Source organism: Myxocyprinus asiaticus, chromosome 38 (assembly GCF_019703515.2).
Source record: "Myxocyprinus asiaticus isolate MX2 ecotype Aquarium Trade chromosome 38, UBuf_Myxa_2, whole genome shotgun sequence".
Taxonomy (NCBI): Eukaryota; Metazoa; Chordata; class Actinopteri; order Cypriniformes; family Catostomidae; genus Myxocyprinus; species Myxocyprinus asiaticus.
In genome coordinates, this window is record NC_059381.1 from 40,093,297 (window position 1) to 40,107,797 (window position 14,501).

General features: G+C 39.1%; 1 protein-coding gene across 2 annotated transcripts in view; it reads left to right on the top strand.

Annotated features, from left to right (window-relative positions):
• LOC127429164 (histone deacetylase complex subunit SAP30L) overlaps positions 1-8,385 on the top strand; it is a 49,124-nt gene extending 40,739 nt beyond the window's left edge. Inside the window, exon 5 of one of the 2 annotated variants that reach the window (XM_051678037.1) lies at positions 7,643-7,771. Coding sequence is in view for 1 of the 2 variants with exons in the window: in XM_051678036.1 (XP_051533996.1) it covers positions 7,643-7,771 (129 nt within the window). In the remaining variant the exon portion in view is untranslated. Of the gene's footprint in view, positions 1-7,642 lie in introns of both variants that reach the window. The other variant, XM_051678036.1, reaches the window with a different exon arrangement.
• The last annotated feature ends 6,116 nt before the right edge of the window (positions 8,386-14,501 follow it).

Here is a 14,501-nt window from a genome sequence, read left to right on the forward strand (position 1 = left end):
CCCAGTCTGAGGTCCAGAGCGCTCTGGAGCAGGTTTTCATCAAGGATGTCTCTGTACATTGCTGCATTCATCTTTCCCTCGATCCTGACTAGTCTCCCAGTTCCTGCTGCTGAAAAACATCCCCACAGCATGATGCTGCCACCACCATGCTTCACTGTAGGGATGGTATTGGCCAGGTGATGAGCGGTGCCTGGTTTCCTCCAGACATGACGCTTGTCAATCAGGCCAAAGAGTTCAATCTTTGTTTATGATGGTCTGAGAGTCCTTCAGGTGCCTTTTGGCAAACTCCAGGCGGGCTGTCATGTGCCTTTTACTGAGGAGTGGCTTCCGTCTGGCCACTCTACCATACAGGCCTGATTGGTAGAGTGCTGCAGAGATGGTTGTTCTTCTGGAAGGTTCTCCTCTCTCCACAGAGAAATGCTGGAGCTCTGTCAGAGTGACCATCGGGTTCTTGGTCACCTCCCTGACTAAGGCCCTTTTCCCCCGATCGCTCAGTTTGGCCAGGCGGCCAGCTCTAGGAAGAGTCCTAGTGGTTCCAAACTTCTTCCATTTACGGATGATGGAGGCCATTGTGCTCATTGGGACCTTCAATGCTGCAGAAATTTTTCTGTACCCTTCCCCAGATCTGTGCCTCGATACAATCCTGTCTCGGAGGTCTGCAGACAATTCCTTGGACTTCATGGCTTGGTTTATGCTCTGACATGCACTGTTAACTGTGGGACTTTATATAGACAGGTGTGTGCCTTTCCAAATCATGTCCAATCAACTGAATTTACCACAGGTGGACTCCAATCAAGTTGTAGAAACATCTCAAGGATGATCATTGGAAACAGGATGCACCTGAGCTCAATTTTGAGTGTCATGGCAAAGGCTGTGAATACTTATGTACATGTGATTTTTTTTTTTTTTTTCATTTTTTTTTTTTTTTTAATAAATTTGCAAAGATTTCAAACAAACTTCTTTCACGTTGTCATTATGGGGTATTGTTAGTAGAATTTTGAGGAAAATAATGAATTTAATCCATTTTGGAATAAGGCTGTAACATAACAAAATGTGGAAAAAGTGAAGCGCTGTGAATACTTTCCGGATGCACTGAACTAAGGATGTCCGTAAAATATTTACATGCCCACAGCAAGCGATGTCCTTCATAAAGTCAATGGAATGAGTAAGTCTTGTGTGATACTCTCGATACAGCCAAGTGGGCCTGACTCACTGAACCGTCCGAGGAAACTGAGCGCCTTTTTTGTTTCTTTTTGTGTTGGTTCCACCTAGTGGCTAGAGTTTGTTTTGTGGAATTACACTACTTAAGGACAGTTTGTGGATGAATCTGCACGTTCTTTGTGCTTATGCCTCCTATTGGTTGGAGTTTGTTTTGTTGAATATTTCTTGCAAAACATTGGAGTGATTAGGGAATCTGTTGCACTCATGTGACAGCCGAATGGGCGGCTTACTGAACATTCGTTGGACTGCCCGAGGAAACTGAATGGCTTTTTTTTTTTTTTTTTTTTTTTTTGGTGCTGGTTCCGCTAACGGCTGGAGTTTGTTTTGTGGAGGAACACTCCTTCAGGATAGTTCTTTGTGTTTATTTTGCCTATTGGCTGGAGTTTTTTTTTTTAATTTTTTTTATTAACAATAAACAAGCCAGAATGTAAACAATGAATAAACGTGACAATTCAATATCCCAACCCTCCCTCCCCCACCCTGCTTTACAATGGGTTACATACTAGGTAGATAATATCACAGAAAAAAACAAGATCACAGGAATTATGAAACATAAATTACAGAAAAAGAAAAAAAAAAGATGGTAGGGTATTCACTCTTGAGTCCTGGTCATTGTTATGTGCAATATACTTGGAGGTCTTCTCAGTAGCTATAGTCCAGATCTTTAATGTAGAGATTTGTGCAAAATTCACCCGAGCCATGGATATTTCCAACATTGTGTCAACTACTTGTAAATATCCAGGGTGTGTGGTGGGAGTCAGTATTGCACTAACAGTTTTTTTTGCAGATGTCAGACCGGCAAGCCAAACCATTTTTTGCAGCTTAGAGAAAGCCAACATAGAATCGTCATTCAGTAGTAATACAGAGGGGTTCATTGGTATAGAATAGTCAATAATTTTGGATAAGATAGTACACACCTCATTCCAAAATGTTTTAACCTTTTCGCATTCCCACATCATATGAAGAAAAGATCCAAGCTGTTGGTCAGAACATTTATCACAGAAGGGGCTAAAGGAGGAGTCAATACGATGTCTTTTAAGCAGGGTCCAATATGTTCTGTGACAGAAGTTGTAATGAATTAGTTGGTGATTAGGATTCCTGGATGAGGTAAAAATATTCCCCCATACTCTTCCCCAGGCTGGAGTTTTTTTTATATATTATTTTCTGTTGTGTAATTCTGTCTCACAAAATTTTTATAGAAGCACCGGACTTGAGCAATCTGATGGCAGAGTTGTCGCGGGGGCTCTCGTAGGCGTACATGGATTGTTTGAGTTAAGAGGGATGGATGCCGGTTGGCGCTGTCATGCGGGGTTAATGCACATGTTTTTATTTTTTCTGTTTTTTTGTTCTGGGGGAGGTTGGGGGGTTGGTTGTTGCACCAACATTGGAATGTGGTCTTTATAATTTTATTTTTGACACACAATCTATTTTTTCTAATATGTCAAATGTTAATATGAGTGGATTGTTTCTCTCCATGTGGAATGTGAATGGGTTGGGGCACCCCATAAAAAGAAGGAAGGTTATTTCTTTTCTTAAATGTAAGAAATATGATATAGTGTTTCTTTAAGAAACACATCTTTCCCCACAGAAAGCTGAAAAATTTGGGAAGATATGGGGTGGACATGTTTTCTTTAGTGCTGGCTCAAGTAAGAGCAGGGGAGTCATTACATTGATAAATAAGCATTTACAATTCAAATGTCTTAAACAGATTAAAGATAAATTAGGAAGAGTCATTGTTGTTTTAGCAGACATTCAGGGGCATATGTTGATTTTGGCTAATATTTACGCACCTAACGCTGATGATCAGGGCTTTTTCGTTGATCTTGAAGGGATGTTGCAAGCCGCGGGCACGCCTCATGATATAATATTGGGAGGAGACTTTAATCTATTGATGGACTCAGTCCTTGATCACAATGAAGCAAAAGTGTGCAAGCCCCCTAGAGCAACAGTGACGTTTTACAGGATGTGTAAAAATCTTGGTCTTGCAGATATTTGGTGACTTTCGAACCCCTCTGGTAGGGACTATACATTTTTTTTTCATCAATCCATAAGATTTATTCTATTATTCTAATGTATCCCTTTTGCAAAATCCTGATTTCCAACAAATGATAAAGGCTGAAATCAGTGTTTATATGGAGACCAACTGGTCCTCAGTATCCTCTGTGGGCATGGCTTGGGATTATACAGTATGCCTCATTCATCAGAAAATCCAAAGCACGAGAATTCGTGGAGTTGGTAGAGAATATTAAAAGTACCGAGACAGGGCTGAAGCGCCGTATGTCGTCTGATTGCTTTAGAGAATTGACACGATTGAAATGCAGATATAATACTATTTTGTCATGGAAGGTGGAGTTTTGGCTATTCTGGACAAGACAGTCATACTTTGAGTCAGGGGACAAAGCAGGAAAACTTCTGGCTAGATATATAAAGCAGAGAGAGTCTTTTTCTACCATTCCCATTATTAATATCATTTCATTGATATTAATAGTGCTTTTAAAGAATTCTATCTTGATCTTTATTGTTCCACATCTTTGTCTACTGATGAAGATATTAGAAACTTTGTGGAACCATTAGATCTTCCTAAACTGACGGCTGAGCAAAACAATTTTCTTGATTCTGAGATAACCTTGGATGAGCTTGACAAGGTAGCAATTTTTTAGATCTTATGCTACAGAACCGGCTCCACTTTTGTTAGAAGTTAATATGGAATCATTAAAGAATGGAAAACTTCCGCCAACCATGACACAAGCCCGGATCAGTCTGATTCTTAAAAAAGACAAAGATCCAAGCGAGTGTAAGTGTTACCGTCCAATTTCCCTGATCCAGTTAGACGTTAAAATTTGGTCAAAAATTTTGGCTAACCGATTAAGTAAAGTTATGACATCTCTTGTACATATAGATAAGGTGGTGTTTATTCGGGCCGTAGCTCTTCTGATACCATCAGGCGTCTAATTAATATCATGTGGTCAGTGGCGAATGAACAGACTCCAGTCGCTGCCATCTCACTTGATGCCGAAAAGGCGTTTGATATGGTAGAATGGGATTATCTTTTTAAGATTTTGGAAATGTACGGGTTCGGGATTGAATGGATTAAGTTACTTTATAGACATCCGGTAGCGGCGGTACAAACAAATGGATTAATTTCAGATTATTTTACTCTGGATAGGGGCACCCGTCAGGGTTGCCCTCTTTCCCCATTATTGTTCTGTCTTGCCCTGGAACCATTATCAGCTGCGATAAGTAAGGAGGATGATTTTCCAGGGTGATGGCTGGAGGTCTGGCGCATAAACTTCTGCTTTACGCAGATTATATTTTATTATTCGTCTCCGACCCCACTAGATCTATGCCTTGCCTCCACAGAATTTTTTTTTTTTTTTTTTTTACCCAATTTGGAATGCCCAATTCCCAATGTGCTTTTAAGTCCTCGTGGTCGCGTAGTGATTCGCCTCAATACGGGTGGCGAAGGACGAATCCCAGCTGCCTCCGCGTCTGAGACCGTCAACTCACCACGCGCCCCACCGAGAGCGAACCACATTATGGCGACGACGAGGAGGTTACCCCATGTGACTCAACCCTCCCTAGCAACCGGGCCAATTTGGTTGCTTAGGAGACCTGGCTGGAGTCACTCAGCATGCCCTGGGATTCGAACTAGCGAACTCCAGGGGTGGTAGCCAGCGTCTTTTACCACTCAGCTACCCAGGCCCCCGCCTCCACAGAATTATTAATTCCTTTTCTAAATTCTCAGGATACATAGTCAATTGGTCTAAATCCGAAGCTTTAGCTCTGACAGCGTACTGCCCAGTAACGGATTTTCAGCAGGGCGCTTCTAGTGGCCCAAACAGGGCATTAAGTATTTGGGCATTTTATTCCCAGCTAATTTGTGTGATTTAGTTTTGACCCTTTAATAAAAAGGTTTTCAAGTGATGTGAGTGGGTGGGCTTCATTACATTTATCTATGATTGGGAAGGTTAATGTTATTAAAATGAATTGTATTCCAAAATTCAACTGCCTGCTGCAATCTCTCCTTGTAGATGTCCCCCTGATTTAGTTTTATTATTATGCATTCGGTCTCAGACATTTGGCTCATTGGTCACTTCCACCTGAGAGAGCCCCTCCTTGGTTTCATATTGAACAGGAAGTCCTTGCCCCTGTTTTGCCATTGCAAAGCCTTTCTATCAAACTAACCAGAGAAGTTAAGTCACACCCCTTTATCTCACATTTGCACATGATTTGGACAAGAGTGGCCAGAGTATTTAATTCGGACATTTATTTAAATGTTGCCTCAAGCATATGGTTGAACCCTAAATTATGTATCAACAAGTCCCCTTTCTGTTGGTCAGAGTGGATTGTGAGGGGGGTTGCTACACTTGGTGACCTGTATGAGAGTGGAGTGTTGAGATCTTTTGAGAATTTGGGTCATCATTTCGGGATTCCCAGATCTCAGTTTTATAGGTATTTACAGCTGCGCCACATGCTCTGTTCTGTTTTTGGGAGTAGCACACATTAAAGCGGCAGATACTTTGGGAGAGGTGATTTCTGCTTTTGGAAAAGGTCATGAGGCATCAGTGTATTACTCCCTGCTGATTCAGAGTCTGGGGGATGGAGCTTTAACTTCTATCAAGAGATTATGGGAGAAAGATTTAAAATTGGTATTGGATGAAGGAGTTTGGACTAGGATTCTAAAAAATGTTAAGTCTGCTGTAGCTAAATCTTTAACTGAAAGATAACTGACAGTTCTTCTGTTCACTGATAATGTGTTCGGTTTTATTCTTTCCTCTATTAACTGTTTAAGAACTTTTATGAACTATGAATCCATGCCACTGCTGTTTTAAGATGTGTCCAATTAGAAGTAATTAAATCATCTGCTAGTTAGACATTCCTTGTCATTTATCACGATGGCACAAGCAGAGATCTGTTTTTTCACCTCTGGATCATCATCCAGGATTAAGCTCACTTCTTCGGTTGTTGCTTGCCAGTGAGATGGTTGTTTTGAGAGAAAGTGAGGGCCACTGATTTAAGCTTTAGACTGAATGAAAACATCATGCCTCTTCAGGCTGCATCTTCAGGATTCAGTTTAGAACTGATGTACCTCCACTGTTCAGGTTCAAATGATGGAGATCCTGTTTGCCACGTACGTTTTCCATCTCTTTGTAGTGTTGACAATATGCTTAATTGTTGTGCTGTCTGACCAGAAGGTAGATTCATCCATGTAAAATTGCAGCTCTGTTTTCAGATTTCAGTCCCAAGCGTACTGCAGTGGCAAGTTTCAGTCTTGGTATGGTTGTTTGTTTAAGCCAGGTGTGTCCAAACTTTTTCTAATTATGGCCAAATTAAGAAAAATAATATAAAAAAGGGCTAGATCCTACTAGATTGCCATGATGTATCATCTATATATTAAACTTGTAATGGAACAGTGATGTCTTATATTAAATATTACACTCATTCACAATTTTATCTTTTTGATGTCTATTTAGTGTCACTGCAAAGACCATATAGAGCTGCTACTGAGCAATGTTGAGTGTGGCCCATCACAGTAATCAGAATCAATGACATTTTCCTGTTATGAAGTGATGCAAGGAATAACTTTAATTTTTTCAGTAATTCAATTTCAGATTCTGTTCTGTTGTGACAATGTAACTTGCCTCTGGTTTCTCCTGAACCATGGTTAGCAGCATTTAATTGTCTTCTACTCCCCTGTGCAGAATGTTGCAGAGCTGCCATGGTTGAGGAAAGCATGTCTGCACAATTTCGGTTCCTATATTTAACTTCACCTTAACTGAAACTATAGCAATGACACTCCTTTGGGGCAGTCCCTGTATGCCTCCTATCACCCAAAGAGACCAATTCACTTGATATTGATGATGCTTTCAACAAGAGCGTAATAGTTTGAGATTCTATTTAGTTTTCCTTTGTCTTGACATGTAGGATGGTTGGATGATTTTGGTTACAAATCTGGCAGCACATGCGCTTTTGTCAGATTTCCTAAACATTCTAAACACAATCCCTTTTCTTTCATTAATTCCACCTTTTCTTTGTTGGGCTTCCTTTTAAGTATGTCAAACCTCAATTTGTGGTCTTTACCACAAAACAAGGAGGGCTTTTCAAATGCATTTAAAGCAGTGTTATTTCATTTTAAGAGAATGAATTGATGCAGGCAGTGATCAGTGAAGTGTTACTTGCTGTTTGAATTGGCAAGTGCTGTGGTTGGTAGCAGTTAATTTTCTGTGATGCCCATCCTAAGATACAAGAAGTATCCATTGTTTATCCATCATTTTCTGGCCAGTAGTTGGAAGCAGTTCATTTTCTGTGAAGTCCTTCGTAGTAGACTGAATTGATACAGGCATTGGTCTATTAAGCGACCCACATTTATTTGCGTAATCTGTATAATTTATTTATTAATAATGTTGTTTTTGTTTTTCAGACAGTGAGCCGTCACTTCCGGAATATTCCAGTCAATGAAAAAGAAACGCTCACATACTTTATTTATATGGTGAAGAGCAGTAAAAGTCGACTGGACCAGAAATCAGATGGAAGCAAACAAGTGGAGTAAGGTTCCCACACCTCTGCTTGCAACGGCCCCCAGTAAGATGCGTCTCAATGGCAAAAAAGTCATTATTTATGATTTGCAGATGTTATCTGACTTTAAAATTAATATTTGAATACTTGTGTACAAAACAAGACAAAATCAGCAAAATATATACGAAATCAGGTAACATACAAGAGCGGAAAACTGTCTAGTGTTACTGCCGTGAAGTGCTTTTCAAAATGTTTGTCTTGTATTGATTTTTAACTACTTCTGTGCCAAACTCCAAAGTAACAAAAATAAACCACCTAGAAGACACAGAAATACTGAAAACACATTTTTATCTCAGATAGGTTTCAAATGTTCATGTATCATACCTAAATGATAATGACACTGATTGACTGCAGATTTGGACTTTGTGGTACTCACAGCTATACAAGTTATACTGATACAAACCTCCCTGAACAGCCTTAGCATTTACTTTTTATTACAATATTTTATCTAAGTTTCTTGAGTATTTTCAATGTTTTACAGACAGCTGTACAGTCTGCAATGTATAGCATTTTGTAGATAATGTGGTGTTAGTTTTCTCCCTTTTTGTGGAAAAGCTTTCTTTATTGAAATAAACAGACTATAAACAATTCTTGTGTTACAACTAATATTTTCATGAATTTTTATTCTTAAAATACATTTTACAGTTTTAAAACTATTGTGGTTTCACCTGATCAGGTTTTTGTCTGTTTTAACATGAGCTAAGTTATTTACAGGAAGTACCTGCTTTACCCAAAAATTTAAATCTTATCGTTACTCACCCTTATGTCATCCTATTTACCTGTATGCTGTTTGTTTGTTTGTTTTTGTTTAGTTTTGTTAGCATAGGTCATAGTTACTACGAGCTGTCAGTCTCCAAAAAGGACAAAAATAACCTTAAAAGTAGACCATATGACTCTTCTGAAGCCATATGCTAGCTTTTAGTGAACAACAGACTAAAATTTAAGTCATTATGTACTGATAATCTTGCCTCAAAAGTCTCAAGACTAAATGTGCACCGAAGAGCAATATTGAACAACTTTTTTTAATAACTTAAATGTTGGTCTGTTCCTCTCACAAAGTTATCATATGGCATCAGAAGACAAGCGCACAGGTCATATGTTTCACAGAAAAATATAACCGCATATGGGTTTGGAACTACAGTAAATGAGTACATGGTGAGTAAATAATGACAGATTAAAATTTTTAGGTGAGCTATTCCTTTAAGTAATATAACACTTGCAAAAAATATAATGAATTTCACAACATCTTTACATTTTTTTTTTCAGTAATATTTTTTTAATCTGTTTAACTTTTTTATATTTTTTTTTATTTATTTTTTAGATTATATATTTAAATGTAATTTAATATGGCATTGGCATTTCTATCACACAATTTCTACCCCCATTGCTGTCTTCTGCATGTCTGTCTTTTCATCTCATGTCACAGTTATTCAACCAGCTGATCTGATCTGAACTGAAGGCCAATGGGCTGGACAGAAGCATCCTCTTATAAATAAAGCAACTCTTGTGTGAGAATCATTTGAAGGAGGCCAAAACATACTTGAAAATGAATTGGATTTATAAAGTTAATTTCTTTCCTGTGTCACATTCATTTGGGGAATCAGTTCTCAGTAATATGTCAAGTTGCACAATATTACTCCGTCGTAAAGGTGTATCTCTAATTATCTTCAATATAGGCTACCTCACACCAGTTAGTTTTTGTATTTTATATCTCCAGTTATTTGGGGTGAATCATATCCTAGCAGGTCATATCTCACCTCTTGTTTTGTTGTTGTTGTTTTTTTGTTTCATAAACATGTATAGGACCATTATTCTTTAGTACGTTGTATTTTGGCTTCGCTATACACAATGAATAATTTCATTTCAACCAACTGATCTCAGTTCGGGAGACTCTGCTGTCAGTAAAGGGTTAAACTTTGGACGCATGGAGTCATGTGAACAAACAACATGGCGGCGATCGCAGGAGAGTTTGTGTTTGGCCCGTTGTACAAAGGGGCCTCAGTTTGTTCCTGGAAGGCTGCAGATGGCCTTACCCTGCCCCCACCCTAATCCTAACCACGTGGAGCCTGGAATGCTGAGTACACTGCAAGGAACAACCAGTGGCACCTTTCTCCCATCACGTTTTTGGTTGAAACTCCAACAAAACTACATCTGGTAAGAAACCGAATTATGTTTTTACATTGAAACCTGCTCGAGTCAAAAGATTAGTCATAATCCAATATGCCATTTTTTAAATTATTATTATTTAAGCGATTTATCGCGAAACAGCACGCTGTGAAACACAATGACTACATTTGTGGACTGGATGCTGCGTTTCAGTTAAAATATCCTATATTTACTTAGCATTATCACACTGAAAATTTGTGGATGCGTCCAAAAACTGGAAAATGTTGCTTTCAGATGCTTTATATGAAGTTAAGATGAAAATGAGGTGCATTTCAAACTGTTCTGAGACCAGTGCAGACAGACAGCACAATGGAGGTTAAGTCATTCACTAAATAGGGAGCAAGGGAGCATCCTATAGCTCTCTATGCAGCTGCGTGCATTCAATCCAAACTTCCTATTTAAAGTTAAAGAGCACCTATTATGATTTTTAAACGTGCCTAATTTTGTTTTAAAGGTCTCATACAATAGATTTACATGCATCCAAGTTCAAAAAACACTTTAATTTGCTCATAATTTAAATTGCAGCATTATCTTTTTTTTCCCCAGTGTCAAAAACGACTCGTTCAATGATCCGTTCTAAAGGATTCATTCTAAACTCCTCCTTTCAGAGAGCCTACTCTGCTCTGATTGGTCAGATGTCCCAGTCTGTTGTGATTGGTCTATCACTTAGTGTAGTGTTTGAGGGCGGGTCAAAGCTGTTTGTGAGCAGCCAATGAAGACTAGAGGCGGGTTTTTTGTTACCAAATTATGTAGGTTAGTACAGGAAGTAAGTCTGGAATTACTAACGACTCGTTTCAGGTGTTCAGAATCGGTTCTTTCTTTTGGGAGTCAACTCCATTTGTCGTGCACTTTGATTTTTTAAACTTTGCAGACTTGTTTACATTCACAAACAGCTATATAACACACTACATGAAAGGTAATATTTGAAAAACCATAATAGGTGCTCTTTAAGTTTCTGGCTGCAGATGATGTCTGGACCACTCAACATGTTTGGCAGACATGGAACAATGGTAATTAGTACAAATTTATAATGTATAATTTTATTTTAACATGGTTGGCAGTGATTGGATGATGCTGACTAATACTTGGAATCAGAATTATTTATGCTAATTTCTGATGTAATGTCTGTAGCGTCTCAAAAAACATGAATAACCAACACTCCTGGAAACAAATGTAAAAAAATTTTTTTTTTTTAAATTAAATGTCTTTTTTTATTGACTTATAAACATATAACAAAGAAAAAACACAACATATATACATTGAGTCAACATTTAACCCCCACTATTTCATTCATAATGATGGTGCCGTGGATGGCCGCCTCGGTGTGGAGCTCTCCAATTCTTTTGTTGTTTTTGTTTGTTTGTCCTGAGTTTAGTAATCTTTTTCCAATCAGTTTTATCAGGGACGAACTGCTGAACATTCGGCAGCATATACCAGACAATCTTTTCCCAGTTTTTGAATATTTGGACGCTTTGCTGGACATTTTAGTCGGAGGCGCAGCTTTGCTGTTCAAGAGACGCAGGTGAGGGAGACAAGCAGGCACGTTGGTCAAGCTATGTCGGCGTGGCTTTTGAACAGCGCTGCCGAGTATTAATCTAGAGAATCTCCACTCTCTTCCTAACAAAATGGACAAACTACATCTCCTCACCCGTACAAACAAGGACTTTTCAATCTCTGCTGCCTTGTGCTTCACAGAAACCTGGCTGAGTGAAGCCATTCAGGACAGCACATTACATCTGCCGGGCTTTCAGCTGTTCAGAGCGGATCGCATCGCAGATTTAACGGGGAAAACGAGAGGCGGTGGAACATGCTTTTATATCAATGAAAGTTGGTGTACAGATGTAACAACGTTAAAGAAGATGTGCTGTCCTAATTTGGAAGCCCTCTTTATCAACTGTAAGCCTTTCTACACGCTGTGGGAGTTTTCTTCGTTTATTCTGGTGAGTGTTTATATCGCGCCAAACACGTGCGTGAGTGCCGCGCTGCAACAGCTGGCTGATCACTTTACAGACACAGAACAACAATACCCGGACTCAGTTATTATTAATCTTGGGGATTTTAACAAAGCAAACCTCACATGTGAACTGCCCAAATACAAAAAGCACATTACATGTCCCACCAGAGAGAGAAATATACTGGATCATTGTTACACAACAATAAAAGATGCATATCGCTCTGTCCCTAGAGCAGCTTTAGGACTCTCTGATCACTGTCTGGTTCATCTTCTTCCAATCTACAGACATAAACTAAAATCGGCTAAGCCTGTAGTAAAGACTGTAAAGAGATGGACCAATGAAGCAGTGCTGGAACTACAAGCCTGCTTTGACTGCACTGATTGGAGTGTTTTTGAGGCTGCAGCCACCGACCTGGACAAGCTCACAGATACTGTGACATCATATATCATTTTCTGTGAGGATATATGCATTCCTACTAGGACTTATTTAACGTTCAACAACGACACACCATGGTTTACAGCAGAACTCGGGCAGCTTCGTCAGGCCAAAGAGGATGCTTACAGAGGTGTAGATAAAGTCTTGTACAATCAGGCCAGGAACACATTGAATAAGGAAATCAGAGTGGCTAAAAGAAGATACTCTGAGAAGCTGAAAAACAAGTTTTCAGCTAACGACCATGCATCAGTGTGGAGGGCATGAAACAACTTATGAATTACAGGACTCTTGCCCCCAACCCTGTGGTGGACCAACAACTGGTTGATGACCTGAATGTGTTCTACTGTAGATTTGAAAGGCCCAATCTCACACCCAACACCTGCACTTAAGATCTGTGAAGAGGAGGTGTGCCATGTCTTCCGAAAAAAAAAAAAAAGACAAGGAAAGCACAGGGCCCAGATTGCGTTTCACCCACGTGTCTTAGATCCTGTGCTAACCAGGCATCTACGCTATTTTTTTGCAGAGTTATAGATCATGATAAATGTTTCTGGTTCCGGCAGACTTAACTAAAGCAGCCTAATTGTGAGTGTATGGATAAATTAGGTGTATGCCTGGCTAAATAGATGAGTCTTTAGTCTAGACTTAAACTCACTGTGTCAGCATCCCGAACAGGGTTAGGGAGACTATTCCATAGTTTAGGAGCCAAATTGGAAAAAGATCTACCTCCTTTTGTGGATTTTGATATTCTAGGAACTATTAACAGGCCAGAATTTTGCGATCGTAATGAATGTAATGAAATATAGCATGTTAGAATGTCACTTATGTACTGCGGAGCTAGACCATTCAAAGCTTTGTACTTGGTTAACAAAATGTTTAAATTAATACGAAATTTAACAGGTAGCCAATTTAACGACGATAAAATGCGGCTAATGTGATCATATTCCTCGGTTCTAGTCAGCACTCTGGCTGCTGCATTTTGAACCAATTGAAGTTTATTTATTGAACTTGCTGGACATCCTCCTAGTAATGCATTACAATAATCTAGTCTTGAGGTCATGAACGCATGAATTAGTTTTCGGCATCAGCAACAGAGAGCATGTGTTGTAACTTAGCAATATTTCTAAGGTGGAAGAATGCTGTTCTACAAACATTGGAAATTTGATTTTCAAAGGACAGATTGGTATCAAATACAGTTGAAGTCAGAAGTATACATACACTTGGTTGAAGTCATTAAAACTAATTTTTTTAACCGCTCCACAGATTTCATATTCCCAAACTATAGTTTTAGCAAGTTGTTTAGGACATCTACTTTGTGCATGACACAAGTAATTTTTCCAACAATTGTTTACAGACAGATTGTTTCACTTTTAATTGACTATCACAATTCCAGTGGGTCAGAAGTTTACATACACTAAGTTAACTGTGCCTTTAAGCAGCTTGGAATATTCAAGAAAATGATGTCAAGCCTTTAGAAAATTAGACAATTAGCTTCTGATAGGAGGTGTACTGAACTGGAGATGTACCTGTGGATGTATTTTAAGGCCTACCTTCAAACTCCTCTTTGCTTAACATCATGGGAAAATAAAAAAAATCAGCCAAGACCTCAGAAAAGAAATTGTGGACCTCCACAAGTCTGGTTCATCCTTTGGAGCAATTTCCAAATGCCTGAAGGTACCACATTCATCTGTACAAACAATAGTACGCAAGTATAAACACCATGGGATCACATCATACCACTCAGGAAGGAGACGCATTCTGTCTCCTAGAGATGAACATAGTTTGGTGCGAAAAGTGCAAATCAATCCCAGAACAACAGCAAAGGACTTTGTGAAGATGCTGGAGGAAACAGGTAGACAACTATATATATCCACACTAAAACGTGTCCTATATCGACATAACTTGAAACGCTGCTCAGTAAGGAAGAAGCAACTGCTCTAAAACTGCCATAAAAAGCCAGACTACAGTTTGCAAGTGCAAATGGGGACAAAGATCTTACTTTTTGGAGAGATGTCCTCTGGGTCTAACAAAAATTTAACTGTTTGGCCATAATGACCAGCGTTATGTTTGGAGTTAAAACTTGCAAGCTGAAGAACACCATCCCAACTGTGAAGCATGGGGGTGGCAGCATCATTTTGTGGGGGGTGCTCT